At 45.1% G+C, this 24,002-nt stretch overlaps 1 protein-coding gene across 3 annotated transcripts; it reads right to left on the bottom strand.

Moving 5' to 3' along the window:
• Window positions 1–9,040: 9,040 nt before the first annotated feature.
• On the bottom strand, window positions 9,041–23,785 carry LOC142590060 (dehydrogenase/reductase SDR family protein 7-like). Of its 3 annotated transcripts, XM_075701902.1 has the most exons (7): window positions 23,688–23,785; window positions 23,135–23,330; window positions 22,143–22,246; window positions 19,999–20,221; window positions 16,072–16,164; window positions 14,285–14,437; window positions 9,041–10,060 (listed from the first exon to the last, which is right to left on the bottom strand). In XM_075701902.1, exons 2-7 carry the CDS (start codon window positions 23,304–23,306, stop codon window positions 9,849–9,851), a joined length of 957 nt encoding a protein of 318 aa, XP_075558017.1. In that variant the 5' UTR covers window positions 23,307–23,330; window positions 23,688–23,785; the 3' UTR covers window positions 9,041–9,848. The 3 variants fall into 3 exon arrangements, with proteins under 3 accessions (XP_075558017.1, XP_075558016.1, XP_075558015.1); XM_075701901.1 differs by having other exon boundaries at window positions 19,999–20,218; window positions 23,135–23,748; XM_075701900.1 differs by having other exon boundaries at window positions 23,135–23,747.
• Between the last annotated feature and the right edge of the window lie 217 nt (window positions 23,786–24,002).

Below are 24,002 nucleotides of genomic sequence, written 5' to 3'. Positions count from 1 at the left end.
ACACTAGGAGAGCACAGAGTAAATAATACTGTTGCGAGTACAACTATAGAATTTTCATGTTTACGCCGTACAATCTTGTACCACGATTAAAATCCACAGAGAAATTTGGCACCGCAGCCTCAACTGTCGCGAGACTAATGGATAGTATATGGTTTTTTCTAAAGCGTGGCATGGCTTCATCGAGAATGCGCACTGTGGCTTCCGTTGTTCCATGCGATTTGGCTGTTATGTGCTAGCCACATAAGGTTCCTTTAGTTCAGTGTTTGTATTCGTAGCATATTTTATCGTGCAATTTCTAGCATGTTTTTTGGCAATGCAATATTTCAGCTATCGTAAGAGTAATTGGCAGTATATGGATTTTTCTAAAGTTTGGGGTGGCTTTGTTGAGCAAGTACGTTGTAGCTTCCTTTGTTCCATGTGGTTTGGCTGGATTGTGTGCTGACCGCGTAAAGTTTCCCTTTCTTCAGTGTTCTATGTTTACAATTCATTGTGGCATGCAAGTTAGTCTCGACACTTACGAGCGTGCTTGTCCCTAGATCCACATGACATTTGGACAGTCACAATCACCATGAACAATTACTAGTGGTGTTCCAATTCTGAACATTTCATTTGTAACATTCTTAAATTTGTGTGACAGTAGAAATGAAATGCTAAACAAGGCTAAGCATCGACGTATGACAACTTTGGCTTGATTAAATATAGGAATTGGTTGTTCAGATTGGTTGTTCGAAGCTAGAAGGACAAATGTTGGGCAAATCCCATCTACTACCCACCAATCCCGTGCTAGGTAAAACGCCGCACTGCAGCACATGCAGACGTAAGCGCCAAATTTCCCCCTAGTGTGGTTAGCATGGAACAATTTATTATGGCCTCAGAGATTGGCTGGCGCGTGTCGCAAATCTCGCTGGCAATTAATTTATGAGGCATGACCTGCACTTTCTCTTCGCGTCATAAAACTATTGCTCATTGCTCAAACGTAGCATCAACATTGCACTTATGGTCCGCATTGTTCAGCATAACAGTTGACACTGATGCTTGCCTGGCTTGTCAAAAATAAAAGAAGTGAAAATTTCCCTTTGTTTGCACCTTGCTTCGTGTTTGCATTGCAACACCAGTGATTAAAAGAAACTGGTCTCGCAAAATTACGCAGATGGCATGTTTTTTAAACGTCACTCACTGCAAAGGGTGCAGTCGTAGGCAAATCCGCATATTTTTTTCTCGGCAAGCTAGGGCAAGTAACAGTGTAAGGTGGTGTACTTAACGATCTGGAGCACAAAATTTTATCTCGCTGCAAATTCTGTTTTTTTTTCTTCCACGAGGAGAAGGAAAAAGCGCTGGTCTCCGTACTTTTGACAAAAAACAGTTTTTCACCTTAGTCTGAGTAAGTACGAATTAAATTAAAAGCCACATTACAAAAGTCTGTCTAGCAACAGATGTGTGACAGGACACAACATTTCGGATTTCAGTGACAAAAAGGCGAGCACCTGTAACATGCACACAGTGAAAGTAAATGAAGTGAGTGGCGTGGACATCCAGGAATGCAAGAAGGTTCACGAATGAGCACGTTGGCATTTGCCTGAATTTACCGTGAGGCTACAATCAAGAAACTGCATTGTTTCTTTTGTAGCTTTGCTCTGTTCCCACGGCAACACCGACTGTCCCTTCTACACCACATTTCGTTACCCGACACAAAAGAATAAGCGAAACTGCAACTATGGAGAAATGCCACACTGTCAATGGCAAAGTGTAAAATTGTTTGAAAACTTCTATGCAGCAGTCACATAGCTGGACTCCTTTGTATGCTTTACCCTGTCAACTGCATGTTAGAGCCAAAGACATAACTGATGACGATGCAACCGTATGTGCTAGGTACTAGTATGATTATCGGTATCGTGAATGTACCTTGACACGCAGCATGGTAGAACCATGTTGATACATTCCCAGCTTGCCGAGATGAGGGAAACCTTGGAGTGGTGTTCTCGGATGATCACTTTCGGGCATGTGATTGCTTTTGCAAGACTTCGCGTGACTCAGTGTTCCTGGCAGATTGCCAAGAACACTTGCCACAGTAGCAGCAGGACCACTGTCGTCCATAGGCGCCGGTGCGTCTGATGCCAAGTGACGTGAAATCTAGGGAAAGTGATTGTATCCCCGAAAGTGATCGTCCAAGAACGTGGCCCTTCAAGCGATGAACCGTGGCTTAACAACGCAAGTCAACCACAGAGTTGGCTTGGAACCAACCACAGAGTTTCTTGCAAAATGACTAGAGAGAACTCCGGACGCCGCCACAGGAATGATGTATGGTACAAGGATTGGTCTGATCTTTGTGGTTGCGGCTTCAGAAATTCTTGTGGCGTTATTTTGCTTTGTCTTTCTCAGTTGCCGCACTTGTGCGTCGTCGTTGCAAGCTACTGAATTTGTCGCACAATATATTTTGCTGAAAGCGCTCAATTTGCAACGTTGCAAAGCTGTTTCAAGCCAGAAGGACGAAGTTTAGGCAAATCCATAGACACTACCGATGATTCCCGTACTGGCTGAATTGCCAAACTTTCAGCTATGTAGACTTTAGCGCCAGAATTCTCTCTAGCAGCACCTGCCGAAAACTCTACGCAGCCAATGTTTCAGCAAAGGAACAAACACAAGTCCTTTTGTCAAAATGTTGGCTCCAAGAGGTTGATACTTCCAGTGTTTGGCCACTGTCGATCAATTCCTGGCTGATATGCTGCTTTTTCCCGTACCTTTTACCCCTTAGAACACAACACCAAGGTTATCCTGTGCTTAAGTAACACTGTCCTTACACCTGTTTAATTGCACTTCGCTGCTAATTATGACTGAATTATCACTAGTGATGAACAGCACGCGAAACAGTAAAAAACTTCCTGGCCACGGCAGCTGTACACAAATAGTAGCCTCAACAAGAACATACATTGTAACGAAATTTAAAACTACTAAATCTATTGCTTTAAGCTGGCTGAACCATTTTTATTAGCTGCATTGGCACAATTTTACTGGTGATGCACACAAATTATTAGTTGCACAAAAACATTTTGCACTGTACTGTTGATGTGATGTACTTCGCACTGGGCTCGCAAATAACTTAGAGAGGTTTGGAAGATGAGAAATGGTCACAACCACATCTAGTGCAAAGTTCGTGTAATATGCAAGAACACGAATTCTCGACACATTTTTGTTTCATGGCTTGGGTTTCACACAGCTCTCCTCCACTTATAGGAACACCAAAGACCAGGAGATGGCTCAGACACCAAGAAAAACGAGAGCGAGAGCAGCGCGCCCGTTGCTCCAACTTGTAGAGCAACGCTGCAACTGTTGTTTCGCGGGTTGGCAAGGAGTTATGCCCACGCAGTGCACATAACCTGTGCTCTGCAAGGAATCTTGGAGGCCAGGCACTGCCATCTTTGTGCACACACAGAGGGTGCCACACTACCATGTGCTCTGCAAGCAATCTCGGAGGCCAGCCACTGCCATCTTTGTCCACACACAGAGGGCGCCACGCTACCGCAAACACTGCGATTAACACGTCGACACAGGGTATGAATTCGTGTCATTGCCAGGCAGCAGTGTCCTCGCTCGAATCAGATGCACGTACACGGAGGGTGCCATGCTCCTTCACATGGTGCCAATAGGACAGAAAGAAGTAGGCAGATCTGGCAAATTATTCTGTAAGACATCCTAATGAACTTGATCGAACCACATTTCCGGTCGTGTGCCAGCTGCAATTTCACCAGCATTATCATCAGTACTTGACTACTACTTATCGCTTATAAGCAGGACATGCGACACTATTGGCAGTAGGCTTCGCATTTTCAGCGTTGTTCCGCTCTCGACCTGCTTACTATTTTCCCCACATACGAAAGCTCTGTTCTCAGTGAGCAATTATATGGACAGTTTAAAACAAGAGCCTTGCATCTCAGCTTGACTTAGAGTTGCCTTTTTGTGTCTGCCCCTCTAGCAACATAATGGACACTATCACTTGTGGAGAGACAGACGACTAGGTTTAAGTTTATGCAGAAGACACAGATTGCGCCGACTATGTAATGCAGGGTACTGTGATGCGACTAATTCCCATAACACAGGAGATCCATAGGGCAGGGGACATTTTTACACTTAGGAACGACACAGCACCAAACATTTTAGTAAACATGACACTTATGTTGGTTACATTAATGCCCACTTACGATACACTTACTTATGCAGAAGATAAGGAAACAGGTGACACAGGTACACAAGCCATTAAGCAGGTCTGGCACTGGGAAATGTACTGGGGAACAAAAAGACATTTAAATTCAGCAAAACTGGTGCTTGAGTTAGGACAACGGCAGACAGCCCACTGTGTAAGCTACAGACCATGACGGCATGTCAGGCCTGGTCAGCAACATTAAACCAAAAATGCACACGCGCGGTTCTGGCTCGCGCCAATGCAGACTCTAGAATGCCTGCAGCGTTGGTCCTCGAGATGCAAAGTGATTTGGAGACGAAAACAGCAACAGCGTGAGGGTAACAATAAGAACAGCACTGTACCAGTGCATCACTTGAGCATTATGGGAGCACTAGGTAAGTAGAGTAACGCATCTGATAACAAGGAGCCATGCTACCATTCTTTCTACATGGTTTCAAGCTGTTAAAAGCCAAGTGCAACGAAATTTCACTTGGGCTGAATTGGTTATAAATGTGCCATTGAACCAATCTTGGCAAGGCTGCAAGACTGGCAAACAACCCTTCAATAACACCTAAGCAGACGACGTGGGCAGTTGGGGGCTAGCGGACGACGCAAATTCCAGCACATTGCCAAGATTTTTGCCACACTGCCATTCCTCGGAGGTTGTGCCTTGCTATTTCTCAATGTTACGAGCTCTGTGCCACTTCCGGCGAGTGTTAACGGCAATGTTCTTTTTTTCTTCCAGCTTTGGCATATCACAAACTCCTACTTTTGCGAGCATCTTGTGACTAATCCACTTGTATTTCGAACATAAAGCTTTGCACAGAGGCTGCTCTTATCTACACTATCTGAAACTGGACATGCAGTTCAAACTTTCATTGCAGTTGACCTTAAACAACTAAGGCTGCTGCTTTTAGCTCCTAAGCCTTGCACAGACTGTTGGTTAAGGCTGTCATGCTTGAAGGGGAACGTCGTCTGTTTTAGCTTTTCTTTCTTTTGAATAAAAGCATCATACGCTTTCAACTTCTTCGGTGGGACTTTGAGCACCAATCAGCCAGCAGTTTTGGCAGGAAATGTGTTTGTGTCTGCTTCCATCAACGATGCAACACCCAATACTACTTGGAAGCAGTTCTTGTGCTTGTTCGTGTGAGAAATGGCGAAGAGGTTAATGACAAAAACAAACTGCAGAGTGTACAGTGCTTTCAACAGTGCTTAACATACACACACACAACTTGGGCTGCTCGGAAACAGCGATGGTATCATTTGTACAAGAAACAGCACAGTTTTCCTTCTTTTTTTTTTTTTTCTGTGATAACAACACCTTTCTTGGGCCTCTGATGTGCACAGGGATTGCTTGAGTGAGTAATAACAAAAGGATTATAAAAGGGCCTTCTAGTGTAATGCCTTCGAGGTTTCACAATGGAAATGCCACTTTTACAATGGCACAAAACTATGTTTCACTCACCTGGGAAATGGCGAGTGCCTGAATTTTTTTCATTTAGTTATACTCCATTTCATACGTTTCGGTCAACACTACGAAAGCTAGAGAGACTACTCTCGCTGCTTACATCCCTGACTGAAAGGTAGTGCATCACATATCAGAGAATGATACAGATAAGCTTGATGTTTTTCAATGTAACATTAAGCCTCATGCTTTCATGTCGCAACATATCACATTTATTACGTGGAAGGCGTCGCTGATATTGACCTATTCGCTACAACTGATGACCTGTTTACTAAAATATTGATACGCTTCCGTGGCTAGTGGCGACAGAGCACCGCTTATGCTTGCGATCAGAACATGGTACATCGCACACTGGAAGTGCAAGAGTGGGCAGATAAGTAACCTGTCGTAAATTTACGTCCAGAACTAGTAGCCGTAATCTATGAAGTAGTTAGTCTGTAGAAAGCGTCACAGATGAAGAGAAACTGCACTGTAAAGTGTGCGGAGTGGGACTTCTATAACCGCACTATTCCGTATCATCCGCAGCACTGCCTGCCAAGTAAAAACAGAATATAGGATAGTGCCAAAGTTCTAGGCAATCCCGTTTATGGACCATGCTGCCCGTATTTGGAAGTGGAGACAATGTACTATAAACAAATGTTACAGACTATGTTCTGAATTGGGTTGTCAACAGAAAGAGGAAAATCCCTGTGGGGCAAAGAGAAACACGATGTAGCCGACCACAAAAGTTAGCAGGGTATGTCTTCCATGACTGCTGAGAAATCCCGCTCTTTGAGGCGTGGCGCTTCTGGCTTTATGAATCACCGCATAGGTTGCAAAAGATACTTAATATCGAAACATTGATTTCCATGCTGTGCATACCCAGGCTTTTTGGGAATTTGTCTTTTTTTTTTGCAAATCCCAAGTCCTCTAAATTCTTGTGGCTGACTATGTATGTACAGCAGAATGATGAGAGCTGGAATGACAATCTATGGACATAAACTTTGAACATGTTGAATAACGATCTCTAAATCAAAATCCAGCCTAAACTGCATGTGAAAAAGAAGTACCTTGGTGAATGAGAAAGGAGTGAGCATATGGAACAGTGAGTCTACACTGTGGGTACATTTATGTGTGCTATGCAACAATGATGTCATTCTTTTTTATGGGTTTTTATATAGAAAAAGATGGAACTGGAACATGAGGGGGCGCGGCAGTTAAAGCCTTTTAACTAACTCTGGTCACCTCGGGTTCCAATAACATGCACTGAAATCTCAGCAAATTTGCATTTCTTGCAATCTGCCCTCGCTGGACTGCGGCCGCCACGGTCGAGGATTAAAAAATGTGACCTCGCACTGAGCAGTAGCAACAGCGTAGCCACTGAACTGCTGTGATGGGTCCTTCGAAGCCTGTCTTCCCTGTTATCTTTGTTTTCCCCCTTTCCCGTTCCCCCGGTGTAGGGTAGCCAACCGGACGTTATTGTGGTTAACCTCCCTGCCTTCTACTTATCTCTTTCCTTCCTCGAAGCCTGTCTGGAGCCCTGCACATGAATTTGATCCTTACCAGAGCTGCAACGTTGGCTACAAAACTGATGGGGCGAATTGGTGGAAGCGATTGAAGCGACTCCCTTGTGAGGGGGGGGAGGGGTGCTGCCAAAACGAACGAAGCAACCACGTGCATAATTGCAGCTAAGATGCTTAGTTGCTGTTCAGGTGTCTCCAGGCTGCTCAACAGCTCTGAAGAGATGAGCTTTCTAACAGAATGTTTCACGAGCGCAGCATGACAATACCACGATTCAGCAACGATCATGATCACACTGGCTTTGTTGCTTTCAACAAAATCTGCACGTCGTCTGCTGCGTCGTCTGCAGTAGAAAGCTGGGCCGGGATTTTGTAGCGATGCCTTTTCAGATGCTATTCTTCTTTGTGCTTTTTGGGCTTTGTCAGAGGTCAGGGCGATGCTTTGCCCGCGTTGTCGTCGGGGGTCAGCAGATCATGAAACGATGGTTGATAAGAGTGGCGTAGAATTGAGCAGAAGTCATCGCCACATTATACAGGCCCCGCTCTCTCCCTGAAGTTGCGCACTGTGCCTCGTACATGTCGTACAGCATTAGGAATGCAGCAGAACATAGGCAACCATTTTTGTTACCTTCGCTAATCACGGCATACTGCAAGGTCTAGGCAGTCCTCATTATGGTGCGTGAGCTCGAAAGTGGGGCGAGCACTTGTGAAAAGTACCTCGCGAAAATTTTGAGATTAGATCCCGTGAAACCCATGCACCCCCTTCTAATGAACAACAGTCAAAGCCAACACACACATATATATATATGGCGCCCCAGCTAACATTAGCCAAGCTGTTCAATGAAAGGAAAAAGATTTAAAGAACACCGTGCCAGATACGATTTCAAGACCTACGGTGTTTGATCATCACACCTCTGAAGACTGAACACCATATGTTTTATAATTGTATCTCGCAACATGCTTTTTAAAAATCTTTTCTTTTGATGAACAGCTTGGCTAATGTTAGTTGGGATGCACGGAATACAGCAAAACCTTGTTATAACAAAGCTGAAAGGGGAAAGCCAAAATTACTTTGTTATATCCATTACTTTGTTACATTCATTATTGCAAGTACTACAATATGAACCTTATTGGCACTCTCAAGCGTAATTTCTCTTCATTATATATATTATTTTGTTATATCTCGTTTCGTTATAACAAGGTTTGAGTGTATGTATATATACATATGCCCGATGATGCCCACTATTGCTTCTTGGGTAGCAGACCTTCAAATTTCAGCAGTCTCTTGGACAAGCTGGAGTGCCAACTAAAGAAATCATCTGTAATGTGACTGTGCTATTGTACTGAAATTGGAGGGAATGACAGTGATGAAGTACATCTGTGGCCAGTCCGCTGATGGCTTGTCAAGAATGAATACGTCTTCCCAAGCACTTGTGCCTATCTTTATTATGATTACTATTGTATTTTGTTCCACTTTTCTTTGTTCTATTCTCTCATCAATTTAAAATGGGTCTGCTTACCTCTTCTACTGCGTTTCTGCGCACTTGCAAGCAAAATACAAATAAATCCTATTGCATTTCGTGACGTTTCAATGTTTGATGGTGTTTCTGAATACAAGTCAGTGAAACCGCATCTCTGCTTGATGCATGTACATTTTTATATAGCATAATTTGTTGTAAAGCTGACTTGGGAAACGCATAGTGGGGCCCTAAATGCAACAAATGAGTCTCCACATGATCCACTGGTAAACTCTGCAATAACAGTTGTTTCTGTTAAAAAAGAGACCAGTGTGGGTGCATTGTTAGCCGATACCTGTGAATAACAGGCAGCACTTCTTTTCGTGACCGTAGGTCATCAATTCTGCGAGGTCAAGCAGGAATAAAACAGCCGTGCGACAGCTAGGCATATGCGGCGGCAGCCACAACCCTTTATATTTTTCTTTCAATACCGGTAGAAGCATTGTGCCCCAATACAATAGTATTAAATTATGTACATATAGAAAAAGAAAACTGTCTACCTTTGTAAATTTGCTAAAGATTCTCTGTCGATAGCATTCAAAAGCACTGTCAGTTCAATTATCAACGAGTTGTTTGTCCTGAGAACCACTCAGTTCACAGCACCCCCAGGTGCGCTCCGTTTAAGTTGGCACGCCAATTTGTGCCTCGAGGCCTCTTTGAGCTGCCTGTGCAAGCTGGACTAACACGGAGCAGAGTTGAAAACTTCATAAATGTGAGACGTTTTTAAATGCTGAGTAATCTGCTTCTGTGTTGTTAACAAACGACACAAAAGCAGGCAACAGACCAAAAGCAGTTGTCTGCTTCTGTGCTGTTTACAGACGACAGAGAAGCAGATATCACATAAAAAGCAGAAGCAGACGACACGCACCAAATTGTGTTGCACTGATTCAGACAATGAATCAGACAACTATGATACAGCCAGTGGCATGGTGCTGCGTCGTCTACTTCTGTGCTGTTGGCAGACGACACTACACTCCCCCCCGCCCCCCTCCGCAACCCCCCAATGTTACCCGCTTGCAAAGATTCCCACAGGCGTGACGCAGCCATTGCAGTGCAGGGCAAACCGAAGAGACCTCTCCAACACAGTGAGCAAGTTGCTGCAGATACGCTAGCTCGCATGTGGCAGAATGGTGAACAGTTCACAGCGTTCGCCCCCCGCGCTCTCGCTGGGCAAAACGCGCCAGTATTTGCTATTGGACCCGACGTTGCTGCAGACGCAACCGCTTGGCTCGCCCCTTCATGATGGTGAAGTACAGCCAGGGCATCAGCACACGTACAAACAGTACGAGGCGTGGGATGAAGCTGGCGATCACCACGTCAGTTCGCTTGTTCACCACTGCCTCCAGGACGATGTCGGCCACGTCCTCGGGAGCCATTCCGGTAGCAGTTGTTTCATCCATCACTGCAAACAAACGAGCAAGCAATGCGGTTATTGTGCTTACCTTGCATGTTCGTAGAAGTGTGTGTCTTCATGCAGCGGAGTACCTAAGGAGCACTAACAGAAAATTTGTTTGTCTCATTTTCATTTTCTTTAGTGGACATCTGTAAACTGTGTAGTTATGCTGTGAAATTTGAGTTTCTTGAAAGCATGGCACAGTTGATGACAACGTAGAGGTGAAGTGGCAAATAAACCTACGTCCAATTTGAAGAGAATCTGTATAGATCAAATAATTTGTATAGGTCAATTCAAAACTTGAATTGATGTGGCCTTTCATGTCCAAAGGATGGTGTAATCTAAAATTTCTTGTTGTTTTCTTTCTTCTTTCCTGGTAATCTTGACTGAAATGTTCTTCCCCCTGATAGCTGCTGTTTGCAGTGCATGGAAATGAGGTATAGTCAGGCCTCTAACTCGAATTCCCAGGCAATACTGCACCTTGCGTAATCATATAATCATTCTTAACTGTTCTGATCTCCTACATAAAGCAAATTTTATTACTGTTTTCCTTTACATTCACTAATTTTCATGAAGTCACGGCGGAGGCAAACTTCTTTTACTATCACTCCTTTCCTGAAACTATGTTATGGATCACGGAGGCCCACAGGGCAAGTGCACTGCAGAGGAGGTTGCACTGAATCCTTAGGGTTGTTGTTAAGAATAGCCATATCATATTTCAATGGATGTAACTAAACATTGGCAGTGGCTTAGCTCGGCTATGTCAGGATATACGTAGCGAAAGCTAAGGCATAGCATGGTTAGCCTTGGTTAATCTTGATTGCAAGTCCAGGTTAGTCTGGTTGTCTAGCTATGTTGCGGCGTTTAGCTAGTCGTTCGGCGCGGTTCGTCAGTTTCCTGGGCGATTCATTTCCCCTTCATCTCGATACGATGTCGATTCCAGGCCTCCTCCTGCTCATCAGAATTGCCGCCGTCCATACTGCCGCCTCAACTATGGTTGCGGCGCACACGAGCTCTCCTTTTCAATCCTCCGACATGCTATCAGGCATGCGACGCAGCTGGCGAAGCGAGCGGAGGCGAGCGCAACGCCGAGGAACGCGATGTGACGTCATACCAAATGGCAGTGGCGGAAAGGCGCGGTGCCGCGCAGCGGCAGAACACCTGTGGCTCAGTGCTACTAGTGGCGCATGCGCAGTGACTAGGGAGCGAGAGAGAGAGAAATATCCGCGGCGAGACGCGCATTGTGACGTCATGTGCCTCCTCGGAGCACCGCCACGGCGAAATTGCAAGTTCGCAGCCAGTAAAGCTTTCACTTTAAAAGCATTAATCAAGTGCAGCGCAGTTTCAGTTATAATACGGGTTGCAGGGCGGCGCGGCAATCGAAGGCGGGTGGTCACGTGGTACCAAACATGATCGGTGTGTGCACCAGTCAGCCCTGTCTAGCGAATGCAGGCAAGATAGTAATCATGCCACTGAAGGCTTAGTGCGTTACGCGCTTGATGGGATAAAAGGGGAAAGAAAGAGAGATGGGCTGCTTCGTGTTGCCGAAGAAGCAACAGGACCAGGCTTATCCTGTGTTGAATGCAAGGCATTGTGGGAGGAAGGACAACAAAAAAGCCAGTTTGGTAGCATGTGAACGTTTCTGGTGACAGGGCCATATTAGCAAGATGGGCTAGTTGTTCATCGTGAAGGATTTTTTGAACCTCACGGTGTGGCCTTCAAGAATTTGGCTGACTGGCTCATGGAATCAATATTTTGTAATGCCATGTGACCACCAATCTTAGTTTCCATGATGTAACCTGATCTCTGCTTAACACTAAACACCATGCTACCCTTGGCATGCGTTTTAAATAAGTCACAGTAAATAATATAATTATTCATTCATCATGTGTTTGATGTTACACTTTGCACTGTAATTATAGGATCGAAAGCTACCTAATAAAGCAACAAAATCAGGTGCAAAATTTCAATGCTAAGGTAAAGGTAAATCTAAGGTTGTGTGTACATTCGACATCTTTGAATATTCGATCTAATATTGTGCAAATATCACAAATATATGCAAAACCAATGCAAATATCTATGAGATATTTGCATTGGTTTGAATTTCTGCATTCGGAATTTTCTGAGCATTCGAAACAAACAAATATCACAGTTGCGATTTAGGTGAGAAAGTCGCATTGCCATTGATCGACATGGCTGATAGCCGAGGCAAGCCAAAGCAGTCCCTTACTGACCTTTCGGACTTGCTCGTTTAGTTGAACGTTCACATAGCACTGACACCTCAATTATTGAACCAATATATAAAGCAACTGAAGTTTTGTTTGCTGTATGGTGGTGGTGTTAAATTTTTTAGACATGATTCGCACACACTATGTCTGAAAAATGGCAGTCAAAATAAACTTTTTGCTATTCTGGTATCTCCTGTACTCTCACTTTCACTGATGAGATGTTTTTAACATTTTTTTTTTTTAGAGCAGTACGACTGCTGTGATCAGATCTACGTCATCAGGACACCACATTGCAACACAGGTCACCAACCTACGGCGAAACTGTCCTGGGTTAGGCCTTACAGCCAAGGCAGTGCAGCCGTGACAAAAAGTCTACTGTGCAGTGGGCAGGGATACAAAAATTTCTAGTTTGCCGCTACGCTGACATGTTTGCATCAATGGCTCATTCGTGATTGGACCCGAGATCGCATGTATGGGTTACACTGAAGGCTTGAGATGTGGTGTTCAGGTCCAAGGGCAACCAGCCGACAACTACAGTGACTGTGCCTACCAAGTTCGCCTGTGTACCAAACGAAACAGGTTAAGCTCGCGTGCTGGCAGAAGGTGCCAGGGTGAATTTGCACGACATAGTCCAAACTGCGGGCATCATGCAAGCAAGTTCACGTGTGACTCTGCACTTTGTGGCACCACGACGATGTGCAATGCGCATTGGGCTACGCAAAGGGCAAACACGAAATGCCCCCGCAGCTTCGCCCATCATAAAATTTTAAGTACAGTGAACTACAACACTGAGCAAGAATTCTGTGAACAATTTTTCAGTACTGCCTGGCATTGTAAGAATGCTCAACAACATGCGTCTTTCCATGAAAATATGTTTCTTGTGCAAGATATGTTATTGCTTTAAACTGTTCCTTGAAATGAAACGGCTTTATTCTTTCTCAGACCTATCAATCTCTGGCTGTTGTGCCAAAAGATTTACGCAAATTCCATGACTATTTGAACTATCCACTTTGAAATTATGTACTAAGTACTATTCCCTTCGAATTCGCTTTAAACCAGACAATTTATATTCGAACAAGCCTCTCTCTAAAGGCTCTAGATGATCTATAAAGCCTGTTTCTAGCCAAAAATGCTTTTTGGCATTTGGCGAACCTACCACAATGAGCATGTTTTCAAGCTGGTAGCAGGGTTTTTGACAAAGTGAGCACACAGAGCTGTTCCGCAGTTACCATTCGGTATAATAGATACCAATACAGGTCTGTACCTATACAACTCTATGGGTCTGTTCAATTCGCCTGCACGACTATGAACCAGTTCACGGCGGTTGGCAGTAGTTCAGAAATTGTTCAGCTCTATTCCTGAGGTGCAGATCCAGCGAAACACTCAAAACAAATGCAAAGGTGCAGAAGCGGTGTAGGTGTTATGTTTTGTCAGACTAATGTGCTTGGAGTACGTACGTTTGAGAGGCCCTGAACTGCAGGTATGATCGGCTTCTGAAGCGCAAATACACACCACTCACTTGCGTAGACACATCAGACGTGCATAAGCGTTGTTTTAACGGAGCTCGCGCCTGTGTGCTGCATCGTCTGCCGTGCCGCTGCTTTGCACCCGTATACCTGCACCAAGTCGGCACCGACAGTCAAGTGGGTGCAGCAAAATCATGAACCAGCCCTGCACCTTTTGAAACGAACGTCGTGGTTCAGTGGGCGCCATTGCTGCACCGCTGAAACGAATGGCATGGTGCAGCACCTCGTGAACTGGTTCAGGTGGTGTAGGCGAATTGAACATACCCTATATCTGTACCCGTACATGTACCCATACATGTACATGTACCCTAACCATTGGTGTGAAATGAATGGAGTGTGTCTGGTGTTTAATAAAGTGATGCTGATGTTGCCTTGCAATCGCAGAGGCTGCACTCACAAAGTCTAACCACGGCTATAGGGCTTAGCTGACACACGCAGCCAGTGATGAAAACGTGTAAACTTCAGCTGCCAATACTCACCGCCATAGACTGATCCCGTGCCAGTGAGTGCGTTCATTGAGAGGTTGGTGCGTATGTAACCCGGAGAGACAACGCATACGTGGACGTCATACTGTGCCACTTCAGCCAACAAGCTGTCAAAGAAGGCCTGGGTTGCGTGCTTGGATGCCGCGTCTGTAAAGAAATGCAGCCAGGATGTCGTTTAGCCCATTCAGGAGGTGTGCGTACACAATTGTGCACACTGAGGCAGTGCACCAAAAGCGAGAGCAACAATGAAAATAATACTTAAAACACGTTGCACACATCTAGAAACACTTCTGATTGGACCTGCGCTGCAAGTTTCAATTGCATGTGTAGAGTGTTTTAGTAAAACAATTTGGGAAGTAGATGGCTAGTTGGTCGCTCTTAAACCTTGTAAGCACCTCTCAGCCAAGTGCTACGGGACCTCCTTTTGAATAAACACCTACAGATGTAGTTATTTACAACATAAATAAAGTTCAATATCATGTTGTTGTCATCTCGGAGCTCGGTTTCAGTGACATCAAAATGGGGAAAATGTACACACCTTTGTTCCATCATATCTCAAAACAATATCTGAAGTGGCAATTCAGATAAGACACTTCAGAATGCGTAGAAGTCCTGCAACACTCGGGTGTTGCTGAGCTTCTACACGATGAGAAAGAGCAGTAGCAGAGGTGCTAGCACTAAAGCGAGCTTCCTTATGGTGAGACGCACTACGAAAAAGTAGTCTTGGTCAAAAGTTCCCAGGCTGCAATTTGCACAAACATGTTTTTCTTAAATAAACATGTTTCTTGAATAAACGCCTACAGATGTAGTTATTTACAACATAAATAAAGTTCGATATGATGTTGGTGTCATCTGAGAGCTCGGTTTCAGTGACATCAAAATGGGAAAAATGTACACACCTTTGTTCTATCATATCTAAAAAAAATATCTGAAGTGGCAATTCAGATAAGATATGTTTTTCTTTCGTACCATGTGGTAATGTTGCTGAAACATTTGGCGCTCCGGAGTTGTGGAGGGTGGTAAAGAGTGCTTCTCCTCGCACTTTCAAGTGCCGAGTGCACAGCACAGGCTGTAGTCCACGTAGCAGTGTCAATTCTCATTATGCTTTGAAAAAGGCTTAGAAGCTTTTGATCGAGGTTGTACATTCCAGACCAAACAAATCCTCAGCACTCAGATGCACTGAGGATTCAAAACAGGGTACTCCACAAAGCAAGGCCAGTTCTTGTCATGCATAAGTAGCCCGAAATGTTTGACCACCACGGTGTTTTCCAGACTAGGCAAACTTTTTGTCACTGATTTAGATGTGACCACCTGGACACTGTGATCTGTTCTTGTCCCATTTGAGTGGCTTGGGATCTCATGACCGATACTGTACGTCCAAGACCAAGCGAGTCCTTGCTGAGGATTCAATACGGGCCGCACTGTAAGGTGCGATAGTCAGTCCTCATCATGCGGGGCCACACCAACCCTATACCACATTACGTGGGAGTGCACACTACACAACATAGAACACCCAGACAGGAACATAACGAAGGAGCAATGGGAGGCACTGCTGTCCAGCTGCGCCCTCGACGACCAGCTCAAGCTGATTAAGAGAGCTGAGAAGATGGCAAGAGCCAGCGGAGCCCTGGACTAAGGGCGCCGACCATTAGCGGTTTTTATGATTATTCTTTTAATAAAGTTTATCTATCTATCTATCCTCATCATGCCTAAGTGGCTTCGGGTCTTTCTTATCGATACCACACGCCTGAAACCGAGAAAGGTGCAGACTCCCAACTCACAGGCTGAGCGGAATGGCAGGCCAATCTTTCCCTGCACGCTGCTGATGGCAACGATGGTTCCTTCTCTCATGTCAATCATGCTGGGCAGTATCGCTGCAAAAGAAATCGGGGTAAGTATCCACAAGGCCATCCATAATGGCAAGTTTAACCTATTGGCAGTGGCTTTGTATCACGCTCCGAGCCCCGAGGCACGATTACCAGCTCACGTTTCGCTCCATACTAGTTTGCTGTAATGTTCCCACTAATTTTGGGGATGGAGTTATTAGAGAATGATAGTACAGAAATCAAGGAACGGGAAACTGCCAATAATTATTCTGTGTCCTTAAGTTAAGCAACACGACTCTACACACTTCTGAGTCACTCTTAATAAAATCACCCACGAATTAGACAGAAGCCCAGAATGCTATAGGTAAATCTGCGAACCTTTCAGCTAGCCTCTTAACTCCTCCCCTCCTCCTCCCCCCCCCCCCCCCGACCTCCCAAATATAAAAAAAGTAATTCTGGGGCTTTACATGCCAAAGCCATGATCTGACAATGAAGCACGCTGTAGTGGGGGCTCCAAATTAGTTTTGACCACCTGGGGTTCTTAAACAAGCACCTAAATCTAAGTGTACGAGCGTTTGCTGCATTCCACCCCCATTGCAATGCGGCTGCTGCAGCCGCGATCGAACCCACAACGTCGACCTCGACAGCGCAGCACCATAGCCACTGAGCCATCTCAGTGAATAACATCCCCTCCAAGTCTCTGCGCACAGTGAAAAAATGTAGTGCTAAAGCACAGGAGGCAACAGAAAAGATGCAGGCACTTGTGTCTCCATCAGTCCGCTGGTGCGTTTTAGTGCCATGTTTTTACCACACTTAGATGCTAAAGCAGCCGAGCAATCGACGTTCCCACAGCTCTGTGCACCCACGACCATGCCAAAAATACAGAAGGAAGCGACTCTAGCGGCTCGTGTGTGGACACAAGCTGTGTGAAGATAACAGACGAATGTGGGTTTGGTCGAAAAAAAAAAATGGTTTAGAAAATGTAGTGCAGTGTAACATGGATGACGTACAACCCGGAAGAATGATTGTTATGGTTTTGCACCTGTTTTGAGTATGTCGGTTCTGTAGCACATCTGCTGACCAATCTCTGCAACACCCTGCGATGTCCTGTTTACGTTGCTGTAAGTGATGCATCCTTGTGCGTCATTAAATGTTCCTCTCCCTGCTATCTGGCTGTGTAAGCTTTGCCTCTGCATCACGCAGTCACTGACATTTTTTGTTCGGCCATCGGGACCTCCCCGCCAGCTCCGTTGGTGACGCCTCAATGGTACCCAATGCGCATCTTGTTACACTTGTTAATAACACATCTTGTTGTTATTTTTGTTTGTTACTTGTGTTGCCTCTTGCTAGTTTTCTTCTACTAAAGCAGCCTGTGAAACTACAATGGCTGGTCTCACCAGTCTCGACTTGACAACAAAAGCAAAACCGCTGTGTGGGATGACGGAACAGAAACACAACTTTCGATGCATTCATGCATGAAATGTGCTGTGCTTATTGGACTAGCAAATTGGCTGTGCTTAGGAACTGCAGTTCTGGATTAAAATGAGAACTCTGAATATTTGCATTTGAAAGCAAGGCAAAGTCTCATAAATATAAAATATCAATCCTTTTTTTTTTCTTCTTTACTGCATATTGAAAAGATCCCCGTTATTGTAATGCACTGGTCCTTAATGCTAGGTGCCGCATCTTGAAGAGTAGTAGTTATTGAAGTTGTACGACCGGTGCACAGGATTGTGGCACGTACACCAAGAAAGTACACAGCAGAACAGCAGCATTCATACACTTGTTATAAACGGCAGCAACTCGGCCTAGGCAAATAGAACAAACGGGACAATTACAAAAACTCTGGTCCACCTTAATCTTCTGCCCACACACATGACACTTATAAAGAAAAGTACAATTGCCCATGAATAGTGCATCACAAAAGAAAAAAAAAAGAAAGAAGAGAAAGGAAAGAAAGAGAACAGGCAGAGCCTTGTTGTAATGAGCATAGTAACAATCCACTTCCACTCATTCATTCATTCATGCATTTATTCGTGCATTCATTCATTCATTCATTGACTGATTGATCCATTAGGCATACCATCCCAAAGCAGCACACCAAATATGATATTCACTCTGGGGGGGGGGGAGGGGGGGGAGGGATTAAATCTGTCTGGGAATCAAAACCGTGATCTAAGGCTCAGCACCAGAACGCAGCAGCCACTGGACCTACCCCCACTTTGTGTTCTCCATATTACATTACAGTTTCCTTTACAATAAAGGCAACTAAAGAGGGCACAACATCCGGAAAACAAGAACTGAGTATGCCAAGTCCTAGTACACGACAGTAATCCCCAACCACGGATATCGTTAGTGGTCCGACCAGGGTTTGCACAGCACGTTTGACACAATGTTGAAGGATTTCAAGGATGCCAAAGTCTGAAATTTCATGAGGAGGAAACAAGCCTTATTCGTACACATCACTGAAATATAGTGAAATGTTGTTTTTTCTTATCTGTAATTTCTTGCAGCTAAGCAGCTGCTGCCTTCGACATGCGCTTCAAACTCTTCGGGTCGCTTTTTGAAGTTGACTTTCGCATTGTAATGATGTCAACAGCCTTCTGGCATGATGGTTAGTAGTGTTTGGCTTCAGAAAAACTAAGCTACTTGTTGTGGTAAAGTCAACTCACAGAAACGTGCTTGTCTGCCAGGCATTTCTAGGGCTTACAGCTAAAAAAATGGAGTCATGATGGTGGCGGTGTGAATCAACTAGCAAAACAACGAGATGGCAGCATAGCATGGTCACTTGATTTGGCTTTGTCTAGCTCCACAATGGCAACGGCAATTTAAACAAGCCTGTTGGCGGCTCCGGGACATGCCACATTGCAATAATTTAGCGACACTTTCAAAAGAAAATATCCAAGATTGTTTCCCAATGGTGTCCACGGCATAGCCCCTACGCCGAGTTTGTAATACTGAACGTTCAACATTTGTTCCCAACCCCAGCTGTCAAGGAATTCGAGTAGCACATTTATTTTTAAAGGGGCACTAAAGTGAAAAATGATTTCTTCTGCATAAGTAAATTACCGTTCTACAACACCAAAAACACCACTCTTACAACGATAAGACGTTAGGTAAGCCAGAAAAAGCGCAAGAACGAAATACGGGCGGCGACGCCTACTTAGGTTTCCACACCTGGGGGCTGTGATGTCTTGGATTTTGATGGAATCTTCTAGGGCCTACTAATTATATATAGCGGTACAGATTGACTACATTGTGTTCTAAAGGAACCAAATATTAAACATGGCAAGTTTCGGGAACCTTTATTCAGCCAACGCGGCCCAAATGCGAAAACATACTTTGGAATTCCTGGTGTCACGCTGACGTACCGGCGCTGGGGTTTCGGCGCGAAATTCAAATACTGATACTTGGACCTCAATTTTCTCATCTAATAATCGAACTATTTTTTTTAAATGACTGCCTGCAGGGTTCTCGAATAATGCGTCATTAGCAGTGGCGTAGCAATAGGGGGGGCCGGGGGGCCGTGGGCCCCGGGTGCAAGGGGCCAGTGGGGGGGGAGGGGGGAGGGTGTCATATACGTCTGAAGACACCTGGAACTTGTTGATATCCTCGCCTTCCTCGACTACACCCCGGGGGGGGGGGGGGGGTGACAGAAGACCTATGGGCCCCGGGTGCCAGACGACCTAGCTACGCCACTGGTCATTAGTCTAAACTGATTTATTGTTTCGCTTTAGTGTCCCTTTAAGAAGCTTTAAGGACCCTTGAATCTGTTTATTTCCCAAATCCAAAAAATCTTTCAACCATTTCGAGGAGGTGTACAGAACCCCGGGTACGACAGTTGGTTGCATAAATAACTAAACTGGCTTGACTGTAACGAACCTTTGGTAAGTGCAACATGCCCGAAGTAGTTGACCATCATGAGCTTTACGTCCACCTCGACTGAAGTGTCGCACGCTTCTCCGCGGTAGCTGATGCCGCCGCTATTGATGAGAATATCGATGCGGCCGTGGATGCGTAGTGCCTGCTGAGCCTTCTCCGTGATGGACGACAGGTCCGCCAGGTCGAGCTGGACCACTGCCGGTGTGTGGTGTCCCGACGGCTGCTGCAAGTGTCAAGTTCCGTCTACTTTGATGACCATACGCTTATGACTGGTCCAAGTGTGCGTCCTTCTACTCTATCCCATACACGAGCCAATGGAATTGCTTGAATTGCCGCACCCAGGTACCCACTCGTCCGGTCGCCAGAGCGCACCCCTGGCGACGCCCGAGTAAAGCTGTGCCCCACTTTTTTACACAAACTCTCTGCCATTGCAAGTCAGATAATTCAGGAACGTGTGACATCTGCGTGTTGGTTCCATACAAAAGTTCGTTAAACTAAAATTGTATTACGTCAGGTATTGTTTTTATGTGCCAAATGACACAACAAAGGTTCCCTGTTGGTAGAATCTCTCACTGTCTAAATTGTCAGACTGGCACAAAAAGCCTGCACATGTCTCTTTAATGATGCAGAAATTCAGAAACTTCTTATGAGCTCCAATTCAGATGATTCTTGTGTTGATTACAAGGCAGATGTCTTCAATTAAAAGCATGAGTAAAGAAGAGGCCAAGCTGCCCATGAAACACCAACTATCCTAATTTAAAAAAAAAGAAACAATTAGGTATGTCATTGTCCTTGTTTGAAATTTTACATTTAAAAATGTTTTGTAAAATGTTCAGCAACTTATGGTCCATAAATAGCATTCAAATTTAAAGCCTGCTAATGTATTACTTAGGGAGAAATTGAAATTTTCACTTTCAAAAGAAACACATAGCAACACAGTGGATGGAAATGCCTGAAACACCAGGCACCACAAGGACTAAGCCATGTGTTACTCGCTCTGTATACAAGCAAGAGATGTGTCACAGGGAGATGGGTACTTGAAGTGATATCAGTACAGTGGTCGGACAAGGAGCCTGGAGCCAATGCTTAGACTTGTCAGCTTCCCTTGTTGCTCGCTGCTGACCCTTCCGCGTAGGCCACACATAATATGTTCCGTTACAGCATATTTCTGCAAGACTGACACAATCATCTCAATTAACTTTCAGCAGTGTGAGTGGACTTGGGCATGCTTGTGCAACGACACATAACATTCCTTGGTAAACGACTCCCACAGGTAGTACGCTGGGCTGAACTCAAAAAGCAGCGAGGGTTATTTGTTGCATACGCGTGACAATGACGACCACACAATGACGCTGGGTAATACTAAAAGGGACCTTTAGTTTGTCCGTAAACGTCTTAACCTTCACAGAATATTGGGTTACCGAAGGCAGCAACAGCGATAGCAATATCTTTTGAAGCTTTGTCCAAGCAGGACATGTTCGACAGGTTTTCTTGCTATGTGGGTGTTCTTGTTGAACATGAAAAAAAGAAAAAAAAAAATGCTGCCACCGTTTTGCACCAACAGCTAAGTAGAATATGGTTGGCCACTACAACAATAGGTCTGTGTCCTCTCTAGTTAAACTCTGCACCACCAGGTGGTGCTACCAACATGACAACTCATTTAGAGTATTGGTGTAGAAAAGACAGCAGAGGGGTGGAGCCAGGGTCATCACAAGAAGAGGCAACTTAACAATATAAAGACAGAGAGGTCTTATTAAAGAGAAGAAACAAAAGTAGAGACAGGAAAAATGCTAGACTGCAATCGATGTAGTGAAACGCGACTAGCTTACGCAGGCTGAGTGACTATTTGTTGCCGCCCAATGGATGCTGTTAGGAGATCAGAGAATGATCAGATCAGATAAGTGGATGCTGTTAGGGAGCATCATCATGTTTAAGCCGCCAACAACCAAGCGTTTTGCAAAGGGGAATAAGTTTATTGGACAAGCTATAACTGCCTCTCAAATGGCTACTGGCCATACGAAGGAATCTCGCCAAGGAGCAACATCCCCGGAATTTCCTAGCCCCAATCTCCTCGTGCAAAGTTCAACGTTCCAGAGACAAATGTGCTGCCGACTACAAAACAAGCAAAGGCTGCGTGCTCTCACCGCCACAGACTGCATGAGGTCATCCTTGACTCGCTCCAGCTCAGTAACGCGACGGGAGGCGAGAATCACCTTGCAGCCAGCGGCAAAGAACTTGTGGGCCAAGGCTGCAAATTGCAAAAAAACAAAAAAGTGCAGTAAAACCTAAACAATAGAAATTTCATGGGACCTCGAAAAACATTAGACTAATTTGAAATTCATATCATACACAAACAACAACAATACCACTGAACCAAAGTGAAGGCTAGACGGTCTGGCTTATGTACGTTGATCGACTATTCACGGTTGAAGACCAAAGTCCTTGTTGGCTTTCTGGACCTTTATTCCTTCAATGTTGTAGAACAACATGCCTCCAGAATGTGCAAAGCTTCACACTGTTCCTCCATCTACGTTGTTAACTTACTCTGTGTGCCACAGTGAACACATTTCAACTGCCCAGGTCTCTGCCAGGATCATTGGTGACCGTGAATCCATATGCCGACTTGGCTTCTGCATGCAGCGGTCATAGTCCTCTTAATATGTGGTATTGCTCAGCAGTTCAGAACACCAAAGCTCTTAAAATGGTGTCTTGCACTGTACGCGTTTTCTCAATTTCTTTCTTTTTTTTTTTTTTCGTTTAACAGCTTGGCTAAATGTTAGCTGGGACACCATATACCACAGTATGCAAGACTTTCTAAGCGACAACGCTGCCTGCAGGCGTCAAATTTAAGTGCTCAAGAAATGATGTCAGTAAAACGAGAATCAAGCGGCAGATCGAGCGCCAAAAGGCGTGAGTGGCGTGAATCATATGCACAAACATCACAATCATGCGACCTTACGGGTGAAGAAAACAAACCGACGACGGGCTAGCATTATAGTAACAGCTGATCGGAGCTAGCACTCATGCTCTGCAGGCCTTATATGTAACACGCTATCTTGTTTATAGGTTAATTTAATGCTCTTGGATTAGGCTGGGCGGGACGAGAGAAAACACGTGATGGAACAGGAAAACAAACCTTCTCCGAGGCCGGAACTGGCACCTGTGATGAGAACCACCTTGTCCTGCAGGCAGCCAGTCTTCAGCGAACCCCATCGAAGCTTGTAGAGTTTGTAGACGATGTACGGAAACACCAGGGGCAGGCAAATGCCGCCGGCCAACAGGCGAAACCAATGGAAAACCCCGGACATGGCAGTCCGGCCGGTCGAGGAGCCCTGAAAATGCCGGAGCATTTCTCTCTCTCTCTCTCTCTCGCAAGTCCTCTTGACCAGAAGCTTCCTCGGAACGAAACCACTGCCGATTAACGCAAGCAGAAGTCAAACTGAAAGTACCGACAACGTCGTCTCATTCCCTCAACGCAGGCACGGAGAACTTTTTAAGTTTTCTACTTAGAACAAGCATCGAGTGCTACGCGACGTTCGTAGGTCCAGCGCCTTGACGGGAAAACAAACGATTGTGCCAAAAGAAACTCCTCTCGATTTCGCTCCGGTATCGCGGCAGACGGAGCGATAAGAACGGCACCGTGAGCGATAAGAGATGCACAACCAAGCGGCGTGATTTGAGACACTCACGGATCAAGACGGCGAGGGGTCTGGACGCGTCGTTTTGCCCACACCACTACGAGAAAGCCAGCTGCTCCGCAATACACTCAGGTGGTTCGCCCATTCGCCCCCCTTTCTCGGCCGAGATCTCCCTAGGGTCGGCCGAAGATTCCCCATAGTCCTTGTTTACTTATTACCGCTTATCTATATATTCATTCTTTTTCTAATTGAGCGCTGTTCAGCATCGCCATTCGCCTAAGCGTCACCAAACGAGTAGTTACGCAACCTGCGATGTCAGGCTGTAGCTTCCTTATAACAAAGTCGCGCCGTAACAATGGTATGCCA

Source organism: Dermacentor variabilis, chromosome 8 (assembly GCF_050947875.1).
Source record: "Dermacentor variabilis isolate Ectoservices chromosome 8, ASM5094787v1, whole genome shotgun sequence".
Classification (NCBI taxonomy): Eukaryota; Metazoa; Arthropoda; class Arachnida; order Ixodida; family Ixodidae; genus Dermacentor; species Dermacentor variabilis.
The sequence above is the reverse complement of the archived record's forward strand: the minus strand, read 5'-3'. Positions and strand labels throughout refer to the sequence as shown.

Coding starts and splice junctions, on each gene's coding strand:
- LOC142590060 (XM_075701900.1), bottom strand. CDS start 23,348: ATGCTCCGGCATTTTCAGGGCTCCTCGACCGGCCGGACTGCCATGTCC. Junction 22,247..23,134: donor CAGTTCCGGCCTCGGAGAAG/GTTTGTTTTCCT, acceptor TGCAATTTGCAG/CCTTGGCCCACAAGTTCTTT. Junction 20,222..22,142: donor ACCTCATGCAGTCTGTGGCG/GTGAGAGCACGC, acceptor TGACACTTGCAG/CAGCCGTCGGGACACCACAC.